Source organism: Sinocyclocheilus anshuiensis, unplaced genomic scaffold (genome assembly GCF_001515605.1).
Source record: "Sinocyclocheilus anshuiensis isolate Anshui unplaced genomic scaffold, SAMN03320099.WGS_v1.1 scaffold1154, whole genome shotgun sequence".
In the NCBI taxonomy this organism is placed as follows: Eukaryota; Metazoa; Chordata; class Actinopteri; order Cypriniformes; family Cyprinidae; genus Sinocyclocheilus; species Sinocyclocheilus anshuiensis.
The window spans coordinates 2,035,987-2,058,939 of record NW_015542345.1 but is presented as its reverse complement, the minus strand read 5'-3'; the positions used below and the strand labels follow the sequence as shown (position 1 = coordinate 2,058,939).

The 22,953-nt window shown below is 38.0% G+C and overlaps 1 protein-coding gene and 1 long non-coding RNA gene across 2 annotated transcripts; one reads left to right on the top strand and one right to left on the bottom strand.

Annotated features, from left to right (window-relative positions):
* Positions 1–11,439: 11,439 nt before the first annotated feature.
* LOC107691330 (short-chain dehydrogenase/reductase 3-like) lies at positions 11,440–20,417 on the bottom strand. The gene is made up of 6 exons (XM_016489884.1): positions 19,717–20,417; positions 14,610–14,753; positions 14,208–14,327; positions 12,897–13,135; positions 12,136–12,261; positions 11,440–12,040 (listed from the first exon to the last, which is right to left on the bottom strand). The coding sequence occupies exons 1-6, from the start codon at positions 19,909–19,911 to the stop codon at positions 11,956–11,958; spliced, it is 909 nt and encodes a 302-aa protein (XP_016345370.1). The 5' UTR covers positions 19,912–20,417; the 3' UTR covers positions 11,440–11,955.
* Positions 13,082–22,488, top strand: LOC107691333 (uncharacterized). Its single transcript, XR_001634530.1, has 3 exons — positions 13,082–13,160; positions 19,725–19,823; positions 21,674–22,488. It is a non-coding gene; the product is annotated as an uncharacterized LOC107691333 (long non-coding RNA).
* The last annotated feature ends 465 nt before the right edge of the window (positions 22,489–22,953 follow it).

Below are 22,953 nucleotides of genomic sequence, written 5' to 3'. Positions count from 1 at the left end.
TTTTTTTTTTTTTTAGAAAAGTTATTTTCAATTGCAATAGCAATTTACAGTGTTAATGTTGTTACTGTATTTGATGCTGCAATGTGGCCTTGATGATATGAGACTCTTATATTTAGAATTAAAATATTAACAAATCTTATGACACATGTGAACCCAAAACATTATTTTAACATGAAGTTCTTTTAACATTTTCTGCTAATTTCCTTTTGATAAATATTTTATAGTTCTTATTTGAGTAAACCCTCTGATGTCTCTCTTTGGTATGATGAAAAAAGCTTGCAAACGGGTAACATGAACCACATGTAGAGAACGCTGAAAGAGAGAAGTTCCTCTCAGTTGACTCTTGATTTTCCAGCCTTTGCCCTTCTTTTAATGAGGTGCAAATGCTCGCACCCATGCGGAGCACTGACTCAGAGGTTTTTGCTGACAGAAGTGCATGTATGCATGCATGCCAGCTCTGACAAGAACACTATTTTGTACATGTGTCAATACAAGAGACCTGCAGTCAGGGAGGAGGATCACTAGTGTCATAGGGGTGTGGCAAGCACGTTAGATCTCATCCTCCTGTCAGACGGAGTGGCTACAAAGAGGGTGACAGCGTTTAGATGGGTGGGGGTTAGAGTGATGGTGGTGGGGTGGAGCGGGCTGTTCTCTATGCAGATGTCTATTGAATGCAACTCTAAGACCAAAGGAAATAGGAAATTCAAGGAATGATAGCGGGCCTGGGGGAAGGACGGGAGGGTAAAACGGTGCAGTGGCCTTTGGATGAACCCAAAGGGGACTTCGTTTAGCAGGGTCATCTCAAGTTCAGGTCTTTCCCTGACTGACGGGAGGAGGGGGTGGGCTCCTCGTGGAGGCCATGAGACCTGGAATGGGGGCCCCCAGGGCCCTGTAATGTAAACATCTTATCATATAACTTCTGGATTGAGAATGCTGTGAAAGCTATTTAAGAATTAATTTAAAACCCTTTGGTTAAAAGTTGTGCAATATTTGACCTTTTCAAGAGCTGTATTTTCCATAGCATGACATTTATAGTACAGCATTCTGTCTTGTTTGGACAGCTCTAGCAGTTAAACGTAATGTTTAGCAAATAAATGTTGATAATTCTATACATTATGTTGTGATGTTAAAATTCACTAGCATTTAAATGGATTTAATCACTCCAAAAATATTTAGATAGAATTAAATGTTTAATTATTTACTTACAGTTTTAATTGAATATTGCTTGTTTCACAGCTAGCCATAGTTGTTGGTATGGTAATACTTTTTAACCGGATAAATGTTATTGTTTTCACAATGAACAGATTATAAGTAATTTGAAGAAATGCATTTTCAAAACATGATTATTTAAATAAAATTAATTAAATGCAAATAGTTAATAATAAACTATGCCATGATTGTTTTCTATTTCATTTATGTATGAAATACGTGGTATCAATTTTACTTTGCTGATATGTAAAGTAAAAGTTACTCATGTCTTTTTAACCTATATTTTGCAGTCTACAAATAGTAATAGCTAAGGTTTTGACATATATTCTGTATGTTTTACAACAAAACGAAATGTGATGACAGATTCTGTTATCTTGATAGGTCTATAGACGTTTTCTTAATTTTTTTTAATAGAATTATAATATAGTTTGTGATAGAATTTTCTTTTTTTTTTTTGTCGTTTAAGGTAAGTGTTGGTGGAAGACAGATTGTCCTGGTGTTATAAAGTGCAAACTCACAAGTCATCAATCAGGATGTGAGTGGTGAAGTTTAGCTGCCTTGCTGTTTTATTTGCCATTAGTGTGTAGAACCCAGATGTGCAGTGACGTTGTGGTCGATTTATGTGCTGGCTGGTATTACAGGGAGTTTTATCTTCAAAGGTTGAGCTGAAAGTGGTGTCCCTTCGTCTAGATTTTCATTCATGCAGATAGGACAATGAGTTTAGTCTTGATTTTGAAACTCAAATTTTCACTTTTCTATTGCCAGCATTGTAATCCAATTTGATACTTCAGTCTTTTCCGATTTAAATTAAGATTTGGCATGAGTGACGTAATACATGTGTCAAACTGAAAGCTCAAGGGTAACCCTGAAAGATTAAAAAAAAAAAAAGTTTAAACTGTAATGCCTCTCTTAATTACAGATGCTGAGGTGCCTGTCTTAAATGTTTTTTACTTGGTTTTGTAATAAAAGTTAATCTTTGAGGCTTTCTGGTGACCCATATTCAAATTGCTTGTATCTCCATATTGCCAAGAAAAATAAGACACAAATAAATGGTTCACGGATAACCACAAAATTAATTAATTTATAGCATACATTGAATTGCTAAAATGAAGGTCAAGGTTTTATTTCTTTCTCCTATCCATTTATAGCAAGGCAAGCCTTTGAAATGTGTTGATATTATTGAACAAGTACATCCTGGACTAAAAGTGTAATGTATGCAAATGTTGCACTTCCGCTGACATCTAAACTTTCGTTGAACTCGCTTTTTCCCAGCAAGAGTTTGTGCTACCAGTATGTCTGGTATGCAAAACAAATTGTTTTACATTTGTGTCGATATATAAAAGGCTCAACAAAGACAGATTCCCATCTCCAGCTCCGTGGAACTGAAGAGCAGGGCAGAGGGTAGAGTAGGGCATAATGGAGGGGCAGCGCAGGGGGTTGATGGGACTGGTGTGCATGAACAGGGGACCTCTTGGTGAACTGCGTAGTCGCGAGCCGGGTCATTGGGGTGAGGTTGTCAGAGCGTGCCTGAAACCGTAACCCAGGGGTTCAGCCAGAGTTCACACACAAAATGTGTAGGATACATGTCCTCTGCTGGCTGAACCACACCAGCACATTCTGTCCTGCAAATACCTACAGCCCTGTCACCAAAGAGCTCAAGAAACAAACTTCCTTTAATAATATTTTTACTGTCAACCTGTATTACAATTACAATAATAAGTGTCAAACTGATATCATGGGAACAAATCAGCAGAAAATATGTACTATCGCCCAGAAAATAACGTCTTTTAAAGAAGAATAATGTACATGAGATGCACATATATTAGACAACTTGAGTTTCAGATAATAAAAAGTATTAGTATTATAAATTTAGGGTCAGACTAGGTAAGATTTTTTTTTAAGTTGTTTGATTAAAATACAGTAAAACAGTATTGTGAAATACAGTTTTAATTTAAAATAACTGTTTTGTATCTTACTACTGCTACTTTGGTGCTCGATAAACAATTCTTAATTTATTATTATAATATATACATATTATATTAATAAAGAAATAACTTTTATATTAATGTTGAAATCAGTTGTGCTGCTTAACATTTTTGTGGAAACCATTATACCCCCCCCCAGTTGTGCTGCTTAACATTTTTGGGGAAACCATTATACCCCCCCCCCCAGGATTATTTGAATAGAATAGATGTAAATGTCTTTGCTGCCTCTTTTGACTAATTTAATGCATCCATCCTTATTGAATAAAAGCATTAATGTAAATATTTTTTTAGATATTTCTAAAAAAAAAAAAAAAAACCGATTAAGAAAATGTGATTTTGAGAAAAATTAGATGTGCTTTTTTAGAAAATGAGAACTTGCTAAAAAGCTCAAATTACATTAGCCATTCAACGACAAATAATTTTAAATCAGAGATTAGTTTTGTTTGTTTTCCCCTGAATTGACACACAGCCCTTGTTTAAATGCCATTAAGAAAGAGCACAGCCGAATGGAACCTGCAAAGGTCTACAGAGAGAAAGAATGCTGAGATCTCCATTTGTATGAGAGGCTGAAACAGGAAAGGCCAGTAAGCTAAGTCCCCTCTGAGTGTGTGTGAGGACCCTATGGGAAAACTGCCTGCTCTGATCCGGTTCAAGACTGGCTGGCCCATTGTCAAGCAAAGAGCTTGACCTGAAGTTGAACCCAATTGTCAGTCCTGCAATGCACTGCAGAAAAACAGGGGAGGATGGGTCTGAAGAGGTGGAATGTACCAGAGCAATGGAACTTGGTCTAAGCCCCACACAACAGTTGCTCTCCATGAAATCCGTTCAGTTTTTGGAACATCACAACCGTCGTAAATCAAACTGGGGTGGACATCCAGAAAATAACTTGACGTTACAGTCGTTTTTGACAGTAACTGCTGGAATGGTCTATAGGAGCTTGGTGTCCCCATTGAGTGGGCTGTGCTCATCTCCTCCCTGTCTCCAGTCCTTGCGGGGCTGAGGCTGCGTCTGCGTCTGCAAAAAGCAGCCCCAGCTGTGGTCACCGGCGCCAGTACTGAGTGGAGAAGAAAAGCCCTGAGCCTTCAGAACAATCCAGCCTTTGTGGAACTACTGGAAGCCATCAGCCAAAAATCAAATGACCGTAAGCCACAGATATAAGCCAGATGTGGGGATTCCAAGACTTCGTTCCAGTGAGCCCCAGCCCAGCTACGCTCATCCCAGCCTGGCTGTGGCAGCCAGGGGATTAGGGTCATGCAGCGGGTATTGCGTTGCTCCAGCAAATGACATGCTTGTCTTCATCTTCAGTTCACATCACTCGAACCATGACAGCTCAGAAAGATGGAAGCATGAGCTGCCAAGAGCTGAGGCCCTTGTGGGCCAGAGTAAGGTCATCGTTTCAGGGCTCTTTTTGGTTTATAGGTCCTTGCTTTGATGCACTTTTTTACACTTTCCAAAAGTAATTTCCTTCTATCATTTTAAGCGCAGTAAATTCAGAAATATTGCAAAGAAGCCAGACACTCCACCCCGACATGTGTAGATTTATATTTGATTCCGATGAAAACCGACGGCCAAAAGATTACAGCAGTGTTAGGAAACCATCGTGCTGTCAACTGAATTAAGGAGAGTTTCAAAATACACTCAATCATTGTGTCATTTACTTCATTTAGTGTCTCTTGGACTGTTGTTGAAACATAATTTTGGCTTAATAGGTCAAAAGCTGATGGAATTTCTGTTTTTAAAATGTCATGATTTAAGATCTCAAGAGATCTCAAAGGCTTCTTGCTAAACAGTTATCTTTAAAACCAATTAAATGAACACCGTGGCCTCAATGACAAGAAAATGCTAGTCTAGTGATTGGAACTGTTCTGGTTGTTGGAGATAATTTGTCACTTTCCTACTTAATTATCCAACAGAATGAGACGCTTACACTACCATCATGCCTGATCATCATCTGTGTAGCTCTACCAAGAAACTCAGGATATAGCATCTGTGTCACAAGGTATTATGTTTATGCATCTGCTAACGCTTTCACCCAAAGCAACTTAAAATGCATTTAAGATGTATATTTTATCAGGTCATGCATTCCATGAGAATTGAATCCATTGCATTGACAGTGCTAGTACCACACTCTGCTGTTTGAGCTACAGGAACAAGGATATATATTTTACGACAAATGCAGATTACTAATAATATTGGGCTTCTGGTCTGCTTCTGGTTTGTAAGATCTTTTTTTTTTAGTTCTTTGAGTGAAAATTGTGGTGGTGTCGGTATTTGTGGGGTAGTATTATGGCAGTGAAGGGTGATTCATATCAAGGGCATCTGTTAGTTTTGGGCCATGTTCAACAATAAGCCTGTAAAAGGCAAGACATTCTTATTTTTGGCCTGGTTTCTTGAACATCTAGTGCTTTAGTTTGCAAATTGTTTATTGAGATCTCTAGCTGCAAATTGATCTAAATGCTGCCCTTTAAAATTCATTATTTTCACCTTCTCAGTTCAGTTTCATTACCAATGGTGTGACTTATGCTGTATTCAGAGCATCTCTCTCGTAACATCTCTATTTCCTTTGTAAGCCCAACCTCAGACGATTTGATTACCAGAGCTGCCATGCATCCTCGCATGTCAAGCCAGTTATCTCAAAGTGATTGTTAGTGAAGAATTCTTCCCAAAAGGATTAATGATGTCTGATCTGACAGATTTATTTATCTGGCGAGTGCAACCGTGAGTGAGAACTCTGTCACTTTTTTAGATTTAGTTCCCACATGGGTCCTCACATTGACATCAAACGGGCCAATAAATCCAACGGGAGCAAACACAGTGCAACAGGTCACAGAAAGGTAACTCTCTTTGTCTCCTCTGGAAGACCTCTGAGTCGGTATTTATGAATGGCCAAAGGCATTCAGACACATCTGGTCTCTCACTTAGTCATGACTCGATCTGCATGTTGAAAGTGTGCATAAGCTGTTTAAGCTGTTTCCCTCATTAGCTCGGGGTGCTATGAAGAACTTGTATCCTTTTCATGACCCACTAATGGCTTAGTGGGTTGATTAACTCTGGACTCTGGCAGTAAGGGGAACTTTTTTTTCCTGGTACAACGCCTGAGAATGGATCGTGATTGCATAACTGACAAGGAAGTGGCTTGGGTCGTAAATAATGTGCACAAAATGATCCATCTGGGAACAGCACTTTCAGTGGAGGCTCCAAATTTGTGACCTGGTGGCCTTTAAAAAGACCCCAGAATACATTGCCAAATCCTAAACTGTGTTTAACCCATGCACCCCACTCCCTCTGTCTGTTTGCATTTTCTTCTGCCTTTCATTCTGTTTGCAAGCATGTAGGACGTCTCTTTCTTTGTGTCAGCTGGCTAAACTCATGGGTTTGATAACACAGAGGCCCCTAAAGCACCATAATGGTTCCCCAAAATGAAAATGGTCATAATTTACACACCCTCATGTTGTTCCAACCCTGTATGCATTTTTTGCTTTTGTAAAACACAAACGAAGTTTATTTTGGTTCATACAATGAAAGTCATTAGGGTCTAGGGCTGTCCTCGACTAAGGATTTTTCTGGTCGATTAGTAGTCGTTCATTTTAAGCATTAGTCGACTAATCACATGTTTATTAATAAACCATTTAAATCATTAGGCTATTATGAGCCTTTAATTGCCTACATAGCCTAATAAGCGCTCAAACACATGCATAAAGCTTGCCACAGCGCACTAGCAGAAGTAATGATTATGAATGTGTCAGGGAAAAACAGTAAGGAGACTGCATTAACATTTTAATATTTTGATAAACTAGTGCTTTCTTTGTTCTCTGTTTAAGAGACACTGACAGAAATTGCATTTTTGGATGACTTCAGTGTTGCAAAATCCAAGGTTTTCTGTGGAATGAGGCTATTTATACATGTTGCAGCTGGATGTTTTTTAGTCTGCAGGTTAAAGCAATCTCTACCTGGAATGTGATTTTGACAGAGGGGAAAACTGCAGGAAACAAAATGCAATTGGGCTACTTTTGATTAGCAATTGGGATGGTTTTGTTTCACAGACCTGGCAACCCTGGATGAACTATCCCTTTTATCTAATTCCCACAACACACATGCTATTCCATCAAAAGTGAGCACATGCAGAGATCAATGTAAAGAATCATTGCAAAGTCTTTGTTTTTGTCTCCGTTGTAATCTCGATAGGAGAGGTGTAGGCCCTTGCAGCTAGATGAAAGCTTGAGTGTAATAAACAGCCCAGCCATAAAGGCGAGCTGATCTGGCATGGCTGTGCAGCCCTTATGTAATTTCTCGCCTGGCTGTGATGTTCGCGGTTCTGTTGTTGTTCCTGCTTTGATCTACTACAGTGATAACAGCGTTCCAGAAAGTGATGCTAATGAACAAAGATATAGCGGGAGTGGAAGTTCACCACAGCTCACAGGAAAGATCCTTGCTGATAAGAACACTGCTTTTCTGTATGATTCATCTATAGAGGAAGCATTAGAGGAGCATTGCACACTCTGATAGAACCAGGTGTAGTGTCTGATATGGGAACTATATGTTACTGTTCATTCTCTGCTACGACCACTAGGGGTTGAACGACTTCTGATTTTTTGAAGTCGATAAATGTGGAAGTCCTTCAAAGATTTCTTATCCTGTTGCACCCTCTATAGGACCAGCGATTAGTCGACATCAAGCTTAAAGCGTCATGGCAGAGCATTGAAGTCGACTAGTCGGTGCAACCCCTAACGACCACACATGTCAGGATATAAATTAGCAATATTCTTCTTAAAGGGATAGTCTGCCCAAAAATTAAAATTCTGTCATTACTTCCTTACCTTCATGACTTACTTGCTCTTTTCCTTACAATTTCAGTTATTGGGTACTGAGGCTCTCAAGCATCAAAAAGACAAAAAACACCAATAAAGTATGATAAATGTTGTCCATATGACTATATTTGAAGTCTTCTGAAGCCATACATAAGAGACTAAACCGTAAACCATTATTTATTAAAATCTTGACATCTGTCTTCTTGGAATGTTCATGAAAGTTCAGAAAGATTTGTGAATGAACTATTATTATTTACATGTTTGTTAAACATTAAAATAAGTAAATGTTAACATGCATATAATTTTACCCAAATAACCCTTTAATAAATGTTGGGTAATAAATGTTAATAAACTCTACTTTTCTGTCTTGGCATAAGGACACTGACTATGCATGACCTTTAACCTCATGCCTCAGTTGCCCATAATTCTCAGCAGACAGGGCAACTGAGGCATGAGGTTCAGCCCCTTGCTGGGGGTCAGCAAAGTCGCATTTTGTCAAATCAGCTGCTGAATGATGGATGAACAGCGTGTCGAACTAGCAACAGTGCTAATCAGGAGCGTAGTAACACTACAGGAACATGCCCAAACTCATTTACAGTGAATTCCATCCAAATCCAGGCATCAAGAACAGACTAATGTAAGCTAATAGGATTAACCATAATTACCAAATACAATGAATGTGATAATTACAACAAAAAAAAAGCCTTTTTTTTTTTTTTTTTACTTTTGGAATATTTTAAGACCGTTTGAAAGTAAGCATGTAGGAGAAAAAAGGTAACATTTAAAGCTGGTTGAGTTTCAAATATTTGCCTTGATGATTTATGTTGTTTTCTCTTATTCCATCAACCATGACATTGCCCTTTCAGAGTGCATTTTATTTTAGGATTTCTGTGGCTTTTTGCATTTCCTCATAAGCCTTCTTGATCCATGAGCCAGGAAATATGGATTGAACGAAAAAAGGATTACAGACTAATAGGGAAAACAGATAAAGTACCGATGTCATAAATGCATAACCACAGACCTGCAACATTAAGATTCCCACTCATGAATCCGCAGGGACTGAGTGGATCGGAGACCTCATGATACACTCTGAATGAAATCACCAGTATTCTTGCTCTCATTCTGATGCTATACGAGGCTTCTCAAAAGGAGATACACATACGAGGAGTAATTAATAAGCAATGTGTTTTATGAAGAATGTCTCGTCTGTATTTGGGAATAATAAATCCTGCTCCGGGTGGGGAAAAGTCATCGTCTTTTTTGTTGTTTTGTTTTTCTGTTCCACTTATGTCTTTTTCCAGCTCATAGGGACTCTGATCAAAGTCTGATCACTGAGGATGGATTGCAAACATGGTTTAATGATTTCAAGCAGGCTTTGCAATTGAGTATGAATGCAGTATGCAGTATGAGAGGTCTATGATTTATGTTTGACTAACCCTGGTCTGAACCTTCCCGCTGGGGTCTGAACCCTTCTTTTCTTTTGCATACGTACAACTCCCCAATTTCATGACCCTCGGGCGACTTTATGTTCTTCCTGCAGCATTTCAAATGGCCCACTCTGGGGCAATGAAAACCAGTCCCCACAAGAGACTCCTATTTTTCCTTTAACTGAGCGTGTTTTAATTTATTTTCTTCTCAAACTCAGGATGTGCAGCATAGCTGTAATTGCTGAAGAAGGCGCTTGTGGTTTACTGTGATTCATATGATTCTTATGTGGTTTATCTGGCTGCCAGAGGTCAGACAGATCCCACATTTTTATTTATTCTTCATCGTTAGGACTTGCACAGAGGGTTGAACTTGTTTTTTGCACTTCAGATATGAATGTTTGCACAGTACATGAACTCTGCAGGACTGCGGCTCTCTAGGACCGAACTTGCCTACCCCTGACATGGACCAAAGCATTGAGAGATATTTTGGCAATAGCTTTTATTTTTAGAATTTTATTTAAATTTTAGTTTGTTTTAGTCATTTATGTGCTTTTGTCATTTTATTAGTTTTCATTAATTATTTTATTCGTTTTTTAAATAAATATTTCCAATTAGTTTTCAGTTCATTTTTAGTTTTAGTATTATTAGTACTTAAGTTTATATTATTTCAGTTGGCAATTTTTAAGTTTTTAAGTGTCAGTTTCTCATCTTTTTTATTTTATTCCAGCATTATTTAAATTAGTAAAAATTATTTTTAATAGTTTAATAAAAAAATGTAACTGAATTAGATTATCACATTAATATAGTTAACTATTTTAATTTAAATTAGGGCTGTCAGTTGAATACAATTTGTAATCTAATTAATTACATGATGTGTCAATTACTTAATCTAATTAATCGCAAAATAAATTTGACTGAAAATACCCACAATGTTTTCATTCGATTCGTTCAAACGGCTGATTCATTAAAGAATTAAGTAAATGGCTCTCTATGAATGAGGCTTTGAATCATTGGTTCACACGATTCGTTCAAAACGCGGATTCATTCAGAAACTAAACCCAGCTGTGTTGCTCGGAGACGCTCAACAATTCTGCAATGGCTATAAAGGTAATATGTTCTCTGCAAAATTGAGCAAAAACACATAACATTGTTGTGTTTAAAATATAATACTTTATCAACTTTTTATTTACTGTTGTATAAAATCACATTTAAACTCGTGATATACGGGACGAAATCAGCACTCGTGTGATGCACTGCTGCTCGTGTGATATCGTATGATATAAATATGAGACAAAAACTCATACAGGGGCATTTTTTGCAGCAGTATTTTGAATTTTAGGGCATAGCTGCATTTATGGAGTTGTTGTCCTGCATCATATTTGTCAACAGTTAACTGTATGTAATGTAAGATGATGTACAGGTCTGGGGGCGGGGCCAGTGCGTTAACTGCATTAAAATATTTTAATAGCGTTATTTTTCATAACTAAGTTAATGCGTTAAACTGACAGCCCTAATTTAAGTATCTAAATAAATACATTTACTTAATAATAATTATTAAATTGTGAATACTTTTTATTAGTTGTTTTAAATCAACAGCTTTAGTAAATAGCCTCAGATCACATCAAGAGAGTTGTACTATACTTTTAATCTTAGAAAGGCACAGGTTTTTTTTTTTTTTTTTTACATAACACCACAGCAGTGGTTGGATGGATCTGTGGTTAAATATTTCCAGCTTGCTATAAAGCAAGTCACAAGAAAGCACAGCATTTTCCCTGGTCTCCCTTTAACTTTGTTCTCAGAACAAAGTACACACTTTTGAAAGTTACAATTGAGCCAGCCAAACCTTCAACACAAAGTTAAAAAAGTAACTCGACCCTGCTTTGAATAAAAACCAAGCTCACATCTTTGTTATATCTGTTCAAAAGAGAAGAGACCAAGAAAAATGACACAAAACAGATCTGACTTATTTCTTTCCACCAGCAGCACAGTGAATTTATCTGACAGGGGGAATGAGTCAACCCACGTGCTGGAGCAGCAGGTCAAGCCTGTTGTGTTGGTAAGTATGAAGTGCTGAAGAGGCATTTATTGCTGTCGACCCGCGGGACAACACAGACTTTCCAACCGTATGATTCCCAGGGCTAGTCCAACCACAGCTTTACTTTGTGAGCCTGGATTTTAAAAGATCCCAATAGAAGGCTTTTCTCTTTAAAACTGCTTTTTATTCAGATGCTGAATTTACAGTGACAGTAGTTAAAAATGTGATTGTTAAAAACTTTAAAGTAAACATACAGTACGGCGGTCGGTTGAGGCTTTTTTGTATCCATTCTGTGTTTGTCCAACACTGTAACACAGAAGTCAGTGGTGACCTGCAAAGGGTCCTAGAAATGAGGCACCATGTGCACTGGCATGCCTTATTTTTTTTCTAACGCGCTGCTTCTGGCATACTCCATAGCTCTTGTTCGACCACGAAACAGTTTTCTTAAAAAAATTGTAACATTTGAAACTCCATTGTCGTTTCTAGACCTCTCATGTCCGTCCCTTGAAAGTATTCATGCAGGTGTAGCTTCCTGAGAACTTGTGGATTTCTTCAAGGGCACTCTGCGGTAGCATACTGTTTCAAGGGTAAAACAGAGTATATAATCAGTGAGGGTTTTCAAAACACATTTGCTGAAATAATTTATATTCGTAAATGGTATCAGGCTATACCTTTTGAGGATAACGAGTGCATGCATGGTCCAGGGTAGGTAAACAAAGGCTGTATTGGTCCTAACAGCATCCACTGTTTTTTGGGCTACCACCTCAGGCTTTAGAGGAGGGAAGAGTTGGGGGAACCTGCAGAGAAAACCAGTTGTTTTTATTGACTCACAAATATGCACCATTGTGAAATGGTAAACAAAGAAAGTCAAATGTAGGATTGCTAAATGAATGTCTTAAAGGGATAGTTCACCTTCAGTTGCTGGTCCCCATTGACTTCCATGGAGGACAATGGGGACCAACTGAAGGTGAACTTATCCCTTTAATAGCGATTTGGCTATTGGTTATTATATATATATATATATGTATACACATGTAACAGTGTGTGTTTGTGTCACATCTGTGTGATGTGACATCAACAGAAAAGTAAAGCCGTTTCACCTGAAAACCAAATTATTGCATTCTGATTAAAGATTATTAAGAAAATAGTTTTTTTGGAATAATGTGTAATGATGAATCATTCAAAATATCACACAATCATGCTTTAACAAAACCGGGTCCATTTTGATTTGATGTTCACATAAAAGTACTTCAAATGATGATCTAACCTATTTTGCTTCCTCGATGTGACTTACTGCCAGTTGAAATGGGATCATCAAAAGGAAAGGTAGACTGAATTGATTTCTTCCATCAATTATTTGGATGGATCAAAAGCTGTCTATATGAGTGAATTTTTTTTTAATTATTAATTTGTGCTGTACCCATCAGCTCACCTGACTCTCATGCCTTGAAACATTTCAGTGTTGGTGTGGAACGGGAGGACAGTGGTACAGCCCACCCCCGGGCAGTCCAGCAACCCCAGAGTGAGGCTTTCCATGAAGGCTAGCGATGATGCTTTAGAAGTGCAGTAGTCTATAGCACCAGGGATGGGCGAAAGAGACAGGATGGAGTTGACGCACACAACATGACCATTTTGCAGTTCCAGCATACGAGGCAAGAAGGCTTTTGTGGTCTGTGGATGAAAAGATTATTAAAAGGTAAATTAAACCCCTGGAAGTAGGAATTTGGAAGGCAGATGATAAAAATGTCAAATATTACATAACCTAATATGTAAATGATGTTATTAACTTACAATACTTTCTCATAACTCATTTCATTTTAATGTTTTCTGTGGTACTTTTACAACATTGCATTATTTGTTTTAGTCTAACATAGCAACATTAACCAGTGGTGCACGTTTGGCTGTGGGACTGTGTTTGATTAACCAATAGCAAATTGGGGATGTTTTTTGTTTTAAATTTTGGAACAAAAATTACACTTTAGCTTCTCTAAATGGGTGTTGATCCAGGAACATGTTGTACTTGGTGGAATCACGCTCACCGCCTACTTCCTACTACTACTATTATAGTATTAATTTAGGTTTTGAATTAGATTTTATATCTTAATTTTATTCATTTATTTTAGTAATTCTAAAAAAATAAGTTTTTATTTTAGTTTTAGCAATTTTATTATTTAAATTAAACTTATTTCCATTTATTTGCCGAGGCAACATTTTGATTTTTAACAATTGTAACATTTAAGTTTACATTTATGCATTTGGCAGACAAGAGCCAACAATATTCGTAATATACAATACCAGGTCTATTAAACTATTTGGAATAAGGTGACCAGACGTGCCATTTCCCGGGGACACGTTCTGCCCAGGATTTCTAAATTGCCTAAAATAACCAGGTGTTGGTTGTTTGTGCTGCGCCGATCGATCATTGTATGACATCAAAGTACCGCAAGAGTGATTGGAAAGCATAAGGAACCGTCTGCTCTGCTTTCTATAGCTCTCGAGGTACTTTGATGTCATACAACGATCGATCAGCGCAGCAAAAACATCTGCGGCAGATGAAATCCTGGGCAGAATGTGTCTCCGGGAAGTGGCACGTCTGGTCACCTTAATTTGGAAGCAAACTAGAAAAGACAAGAAAGTGTTACATTTAGATTAATGCAACTTTAATAGCTGTTTTAGTTTTGACAACATTGAATCAGACAAACCCATCCTATCTTATCCTTTCCCAACTCATTTATGTACTTACCCAAAACTGTCCCATGGTGTTGATATGCTGTGACTTCAGAAGAGCATCATCATCACTGTCCAGCAAATTCTTCCCATGCACCACTGCAGCATTATTCACTAGAATGGTAACGTCTCCCACCTACCATAAGAAAAAAAAGACCCACTGTGAGATATTCTTTCCAAAAATGTGCTTTTGTTCTCTTTCATGGCTAGTTAGCTCTGCCATACTGCTGGGCCTTATCTAACCCAGACATTTCAGGCTAAGTGTAATCTCTATCCAGGCTACGGGGGTGGAAGGCAACAGAGCTGAGACAAAGCCAGCACTGGGGTTATTACAGGTTATTAGAGCCAACCAGTTTGAACTAATCTAATTATGATCTTAATTAAGAAACTCCTCAGGGTATGATATTATGGGGCATACCTTTTCTCTGACAACCTTGGCTTGCTTGTAAACCTCTTCTCTGTTGGCCACATCGCAAACAAAATAATGGCACTCCGTCCCCATGAGGGCGATCTCCTCGCATGCCTCCTTCAGACATTTTTCCGTCCGGCCCCACAGGATTAGCTGTTAAGAGATAGGAACCACATGTCAAAGGTGGACCAGAGCAAAAAACTGACAAGAAATCTAAAGGTTTACGAAGCATGATGGGATCTGTCATATTGGCCATAAATCATCTTTCCGAAAGCAAAACCATAATACGTCACTGCTCAATAGCACAGATTAAGTACTTAGTCACATGAATTCACATTTCAAAGTAGATTTAATTTGCTTGAAAGAATTTCATGTTGTCCGTTGTTGTGCTTTAACAGTGTCTTACCTAATTTATCATGACTTGCGTTCTTCAATGTGGGTGTTTACTAGTAAACACAAGGATATGTGGCCTATAATTCATGCCAAAACTTTTGACACAGAAAGCATGAGTCAGATGATAATCTGTTATTGTATTTCAGTATGTGCTTTTTAAATTAAAACCACATTTACTTGGAACTCTATATGAGGACTAGGAGAAATATGGTATTCTACAATGGTATTCCATGGAAAAAAATAAATAATAATGTATTTCAAATTTAAATTATGCCACACACCACAAGGGTCATACCACAATTTTTACAACAAAAGCTTTTTCCATTTGTGAGGAATACAGTATATACCACACCAACATATGAAACACAGTAGTTGGGTATGGTATAAACAGAAGAGTCCCATTCATTGAAGGAACAGTGGGGCTATTTTTCACGGCCACTATTAGTTTGGAGAAGGATTAAGAGAGAAGCCTATGTGAATGGATTGGCTGGGACAGGGAACATGGGGGGGGCCAGTGATTGGTCAATTAGATTTGTCAGTCTGAGAGGTCAAGGAAAGGTAATGAAATCAGTGATGCTGCCTCATCATCTCTCACAGACAGTTCTCATAGAGATTACACAGCCTGCTGAGCATACTGACCCAGCCATTTTCTGCTTCATAATTGTGTGTGTGTGTGTCTGTGTACCTGGTATTTATCACGTTATAAGGACCAAATGTCCACACAAGGATAGTAATACCACTTTTTTTAGGTCCCCATGAGGAAACAAGCTTATAAACCATATTGAATTAAGTTTTTTGAAAATCTAAAAATGCAGAATGTTTCCTGTAAAGGGTAGGTATAGGTGTAGGGTTGGTGTAGTGCAATAGAAAATACAGTTTGTACAGTATAAAAACCATTACGCCTATGGAATGTCCCCATAAAACATGGAAACACAATGTGTGTGTGTGCATGCACACATTGGTTAACTGTCCTTTTGGGACAAATATTGCTGCAGACATTAGCTAAGATGACAAAATCTTCCTCATTTGGAAAAATATGAATATAAAAATCTATTTTATTCATTTATTTATTTGTTTACTAACTAACTCTGTTATGGTTAGTCTGCAGCAGTATTTTAGTATATACAATACTATGAATTGGCTTCTATTGGTTGACTTTCTATTGTTTTTTTTTATAGCTTTCATTTTAATAATTTTATTATGTGATTTCGTTGTGTGTTGTTTACGTTTGTAATTTAATATTTATATTTAATTTTGTTTCAGCTTTATTTTAATTATTGAAAACAATTTTTTTTTCGTTAACAATAACAACACTGGTCTACAGTAACACTATAATTAAATTAATATAAAAACTCTATTCTGTTATATGTCCTGATTTCTGAAATAAATATGTGTGAATATGTCAATCACTAACTAGTGGAGAGCTAATATGATATTTTATAATGATGGCCTGTAAAAGGAACTTAGCCTTGCCCCTCCATTAACAGTTAGTTTTATTGGAACCAAAATACTGTTGTCAGCTAAACCCAGGGTCTGGTTTGAGGTTTTTACTTTCACAAAGCTTTGCTTTTAATGGCAATAACTGAATATTGAAGTGTACAGTTACCTTTTTCACACTGCTGGCTGGTTGTCACTGAAAAATGGTTCACATTTATTCACCATGTTTGCCTGTAATTGGTCTAATACTGTTTTTTTTTTTTTTCTTTTCGAGAAAGGGTTTGTGGAAATTTCCAGCCTCTAAACATGTGGTGTGTTCTTTTCAATGTATTTCAACCGACTCCTACATGGAAAAATGGAGCTATTACTAGGGTCAATCTGAAATGTGAAGAAACATTACTCACCAAAAATGTAACTGTTTTATGCTGTGTTTTTCTAGCTTCATTAATTCTAACCAGATAATGATTTAATGTTAGCCATCCTAATTAACCTGGAGCAATCTCTGTGGTCCCCATCAGTGATGTTTGCTGATGAATTAAGCCAAAGGTGGTCTGATCTGTAGGTGATTTCACCTCTTTGGCCTAATGCACGTTTATTTGATGAACTTGCCTGTGTGTTCTTGTATGGGTCTGCTTTATATGCATGGCCTTTGAGCTAATTACTGGGAAGGTCTTGATTAAGCTTCTAATAGGATTTCACAACAATCTTGATTTTTTTTTTGTCAGAGAACAAGAGCTCACAAGGTGGTCTCCCTTACAATCCCACTATGAGCTTCATCTGCACACATCACATTAGCAAGTCTTATAGTCCTTAGAGTAGCAATGGCTGAGTGCACTGCATTAGCATATAATATGCGAAAATAAGGAGCAAACAAACCGTGCTTAATCCAGTCCTGTGAGGACACCCATTGTGTTTCCTTAAAGATGAACACAAATGATGAGTGCTCTGTGTTTGAAGCCCTCATGAAGGACCATTTAAGCTGGTTTATGGTGAAAGACATGATAACATCAGCATTTCACCATCCACTTTGCACCGTATGGAATGTGGGCGGGGGCACAAGGAGTTCAGGAGGCAGTCGCCTGCCGCTGTCTAATTAGTGTGGAGACAGAAGGGTCAGCCACAGGGCACTGCCCAGCTGGGAGCTGTATGGTCCCTGCCACCCTCCCCCCAGCCCATATACATACAGAAAGCAATTTACATAGGGCTGACTTCCTTCAAACTTCCTTAAGCCATTAGCCATGGGACCACATGGATGGTCACTGATGATGGTGCTTCTGTACACAGGTTCCATAAGAGGGTTTTGGCAGAAGAAACTTTTGGTGAAAAGCTCTATTTCTTTCTTAGTGCAAACAATATTTAAATAATCTAAAGATTCTTTTTCCACTACCTTTTGTGCAGTGGAAAGTTCCATGGACATTAAAGGTCTTTGGCTGTATGGATCTATAGATGCCAATAAAGAACCTTTATTTTCAAGAGCTCCAGAATTTCTGTTCTTGTTTTTTTATTTTTCTTGGTTCTTCAAATCATCATTTAGGGTTTGGTAAGTGAGCGATGACATCATTTTTGCAAAATATTTCCAGTGTTGAATTACCATGCAGTGAGGATTTGCTGACCTCTTGGACGGCATAATAAATTGTTGCTTTCTGGAAAATTTCAACCCCCACCTAGTGGTCAATTAAATTTGAGGCTGTGCATTTATGATTCATGCCTTTTTAGCATTCCTTAAGAATGGGCTAACTGTGAAGATAGCCACTGCAGGTGTCTCTTCTAAAGCCTTCACACCTTGACAATGGCTAACAACGGGGTATTGACAAGCACAGTGGCTTCCTTTAACGTACTGCTGCAAAGCTGCTTCTTTCAAAGACCTTTGCCCCGGGACGTTGAGAATGTTGGTGAGCATTCATGGACCTAAGGTCTCCGAATTGTTTGCTGTGTAAGGTTTGTGCTGCGACTCTTATGATGGGTTTTTATTTAGCCTCATACACACAAGCTTCTCTGGAGGGGAAATGTGTATAAATCAAAGTAAAGCAATGGGTGTAATGCCGCCAAGCATGGGGGCCCCTGTCACAGTTACAGAAGTTATTAAGCTCTGTTTATTACAGTTGGGCCACTGGGTCTATTTATAATGCAATATCTTGGGTGGGTGAGGCAGCTGAGACATTTCTTCCCAGCTCTTGACTTTCAGCACACAGTCCTGTTTCATTAGACTGTGCTTTGCAATCTGACTGCTGGGACACAAAAACATTACACTACTACCAACGTGAAAGATGTAATTAAGCCATTAAATACTCCAGATAGAGCTCGTAATAGAGTAAAAATTCATACGAAAAGTCAGAAGCCTAATCATCCAAGTGTTTAGTCAAGGTCAAAGTTGCTGGCACCATGAACCTCTTGGCCACATGGCCTCTCTTGTGGGGCCGCTGTAATAATCTGAACATGAGAGCTGTCAAAGTTTGAAAGAAGGATGTTTTCCTCAAAATAGCTGTTTGTTAGTTGACCCAGTTTGTATTACAAGTTGAACCAGACATTGGGTTCCAGCTCTACATTTTGATTGGTCTGTTGACCATAGGGGTTATGACCTATGCACTTTTGAGACAATGGGTTTATGAACAGGACATGCAGTGTCCCTAGGGAGAGGAGTAGCCCATCCAGACTGATACTTTTCAAAACAAAACAAACGCATCCATTATGTGGCTAATGATTTGTTAAAGTGGATTAGCTTACAAAACATGCCATGATAACCACAGTTTTCACATACATACTATGGTTTCTACATTTATGATTATTACAGTACAGCTACACTGTACAAATGTTTTAATCATTTTTAAACACAACTTTCCCTTAATTAGCCTAATATTCAAATCAGTAGCCTATTCTCCGTGCATGTAATTACATTTATAGTGGTTAAGGAGGTGCAGTGAACCATTTCAATTACAGCTAGATTCTGAAAGCGTCTCACACTGAAAATATTGTATTTTGGTGGAAACTGATAATTTTTGTAAGGGTAAGACAGTCATAGAATATAAATTTAGATTTATTGATAGTAACATTGCATAATTATAGCTAAATTATCTTTACATTAATAGCAGTTATGTAACTTTGTGCAATCTAACTGATAGTTTTGACTTACAGTTAACAATCATAAAGGGAAAGAAAGAGGGAGACCACCAGGAATTCAAACTATGGGGCTATATACTAACACTATACACCCATGGAAAGTTTTGAATTGAAATATTACGCAGTATGCCAAGCCATATAACCAACAGTAATGATACATCATGTTTACCTTTTTAGCTCCACGCACGGCGAACTCCTTAGCCAGGTGACGGCCGATGCCCCGTCCGCCACCGGTGATAAGCACCACGTCTCCGGTCAGATCTCTCCGCCTGCTCGGTAAGAACCAGCACACGGTCGCCTTGACAATATAGTAGAATATCTGAATAGGTAAGAGCACCACGCAGCCCAGCGCCTTCAGATCCATTTCACTCCCTCAGTATTCGCTTATCTCAGTTCTCGCCTGGAACAATTGCTGAACTAATTGAATCCTTGCTCGGAGCGATCACCTTTACTCCTATTTTACAGGAGTGGTTAAGGCAATTTCGCCTTATTTTGCAAAGTTGACGGACACTAAATAGAGTGAAATTCATCTATCTACCACAATCCAACGCAGTTTATGTGCGCCCCGGCGGAATATCTGTCATTTTGCGCACCTTTATTCCACATAAACTCTTTATCCACGGAGCTCTTGCTGCGACAAATGTGCGCTGCTGCTTTGCGCCGTCCTGTCGCTACTGACAGCGGCCAGAATCCAACTCTGACGATACCTCGGATCTGATAGGGGTTTTAAAGAGACCATTTATCTTGATTGACAGCTGGAGGACTGACAGAAGTATCGCTTTATCAAACCGTGGTGTGAGGGTTTCTTTATGACGGCTATGTCCCCTCCCCCAGAAGTGGTGCCACAGGCAATTTCGTTGCCTTTCAACCTGCGCTTAACTAGTGGTGGGGATTTTTGCTTCATTCCAGTGATTCGAATCTTTTGAATCGGCTCACTAAAATGATTTGCTTAGCAAACATTTGGGCTATGCTACAATGAGTCCTTTAATCATTCACTTCATTAATCATTCGATTCGAATCGTATTCACACACAAACAAACACAAAACGTAGAGTAGAAACATGTCCTCTATTAATAAAATTGCATATGTAGATCTATTTTTTTCCACAAATGACAAATCTTATTATAATTCCCAATATCTTGTCAGCTACTGGGCATAACTTTAATCAAGCTGTAAAAAAAAAAAAGAATACATAATGAGTCATTTTAATTGTGTATGCTCAGTCATTTTGACACCTTCATAATATTCTTCTTAGCCTTGTTGTGAACGAGATTAAATCGACGTTAAAATGACGAACTGGACAAACGGCTCGTTCAGTCTATAGTATCCAGTCGGTGTCGGTCAACAGATTCTTGTAAACAAACGAGATAATTCAGTTAAGTTGGTTCATGTTAAGTATCGTTTAGTGCCGCTTGGTCAGACTCAAACAACAAATCCGTGTGCATTCTTTAGGTCGTTCCTTCACATAAAAAGGTCGATTCAAAACAGATTCACGAACGAAACACTCTTGCACAACATGCGTTTCGTATTGGTTACGTTTGCATGTGGTTGCATGAATCACTGGATCGACGTTTTTGGGTTTAACAACCTAGCTGTTTAAGTGCTTTGACACATGTTACAGGCAAGACTGATAAAGCTGCCAGTTAACACAAGTGTCAACACGACAGAGGATTTGTTAAACCGACAGGGGAAAATGAACCGGTTTGACAACATTTGTATTAACAGAAAATATATTTAAGTGTTATATACAATTAGAAAATGGCATTTTATGACCTTATAATGTTTTGAATAGCATGCTTTGTTTTGTTCACTGCATAGTAAACAAGTGGGCTAGCTTGTTTACTGTATTTTTTCGAGGTAATGCTACATGTTATAGTGGATTGTAATTTATTTGTTAAATCAAAAGAAGGATGGTCCTACAAACTGGATCTAGGCATCGTTTTTGCAAGGTTTCTGTTCAAAACAGACAAACAACAAAATTGCATACCTTCAGACAGAAGCTTTCTCGTGTATTTTAATTTAATTTATCATATTAGTTATTTTCCACGTCAACTTTTCAATGTGTAAACAAACATGTGGTTTGCTTTAAATGCTGTTACACTTGGGTATCCTGTTGCTCTTTTCAGCCCTCAGTGCTCAGACTCCGGCAGAGGAAGGATTCCTGCAGACCAGTGCACCTCCAGAACATGGAGACCTTTGTAAATGGCTCTTAAACTCACACAGTAAACCCTGGAGCCGTTGTGGATATTCCAGACTGTGATTTTTGGCCTGGCCTCTGCTTCTACTGCTTAAAGTTGAATGGAGGGCTGCTCAGACTGGACCGGGTCAAAATGCAGCCTCGCAAAGACTGCTTTGTGCTATGCTGTGCCTTTTAGTAATGGCCCAGCAACTCTCAGAAGGTTTAATGGTTGTCTGGTGGGTGGAAAAATTATGTTTCACTTGAATTTGGCCTTTTCTGGATCTGTTGATCAAAAACAGGCCCAAAATCACAGATGCTGACGTAATTTTCTTATGTTGCACAATAGTGTACAACCATTATTCTCTGTTTTTATTTTATGGTTTTATTTTATCTTGCACATTTTGTTGTGGAGATATAACGGCATGATGATGCTGAACAAAAAGGCTTTTTCTTTTCAGTTAGAGTGTCACTGCCATCTACAGACCAATAGTGAAAGTTCACTAAATCTGATGAATTCTCAGTGGTAGCCATTGTGCAAACATTGTCTGTCATGGAAGATAGTTTTATCATTTGCATTTGCGTAGTAAAAGGATTAAAGGAACTGAGTTAGTTTCCAGTTGATGAATATGAGTGTTTTGTCTTCACTAAAGCTGTGCCACCATCAGTTATCTCTTATGTAAACATTCAGCCATCATATTTTCATGTGCATTATTGAAATACTGATTAGCTTATCTGGTCAGTTAGAACATACCTAGTGGACATTAGTCAGGGTTGGCAGATTTCAATTGTACTGTGGTCAGACTTTTCATCTACTTGGATAGTATAAATTCATACAGTGCCATATGCTTTTACTAGGGCTGTTACCAGCATTGGGGAGTAAATAGCTACATGTAACGGTGCTATGTAATTTAATTACAAAATAAATGTAATTGCTCCTTTACAGTTACTGTAAAAAATGTGTAATTAAATGACAGTTTCTTATGAAAATTGTAATATTTTCACACACACACACAGATTTTCTTTCCCAAATTGCATTGACTGCTCTTGCATTGACACCAATGTTTCAAGAGTTTAGGATATGAAATAGGACAATGCTTATTCGATAACGGTTTTATTTCCTATTTGGGTCTGAATATGTTTCTTTTTTTTTTTTAGATTAACTGGTTTTTTTTTTCTCCAAGGCATTGCTAGATACCAGTGTTTTCTGTCATAGCTATGCAAATATTT

What these genes read in the sequence shown, in the direction of transcription:
- LOC107691330 (XM_016489884.1), bottom strand. Translation starts at nt 19,911, where the DNA reads ATGGATCTGAAGGCGCTGGGCTGCGTGGTGCTCTTACCTATTCAGATA. An exon ending in ACACCATGGGACAGTTTTGG is followed by an intron (nt 13,136 to 14,207) that starts GTAAGTACATAA and finishes TTTCATCCACAG; the next exon opens with ACCACAAAAGCCTTCTTGCC. An exon ending in TTTCAAGGCATGAGAGTCAG is followed by an intron (nt 12,262 to 12,896) that starts GTGAGCTGATGG and finishes TTTTCTCTGCAG; the next exon opens with GTTCCCCCAACTCTTCCCTC.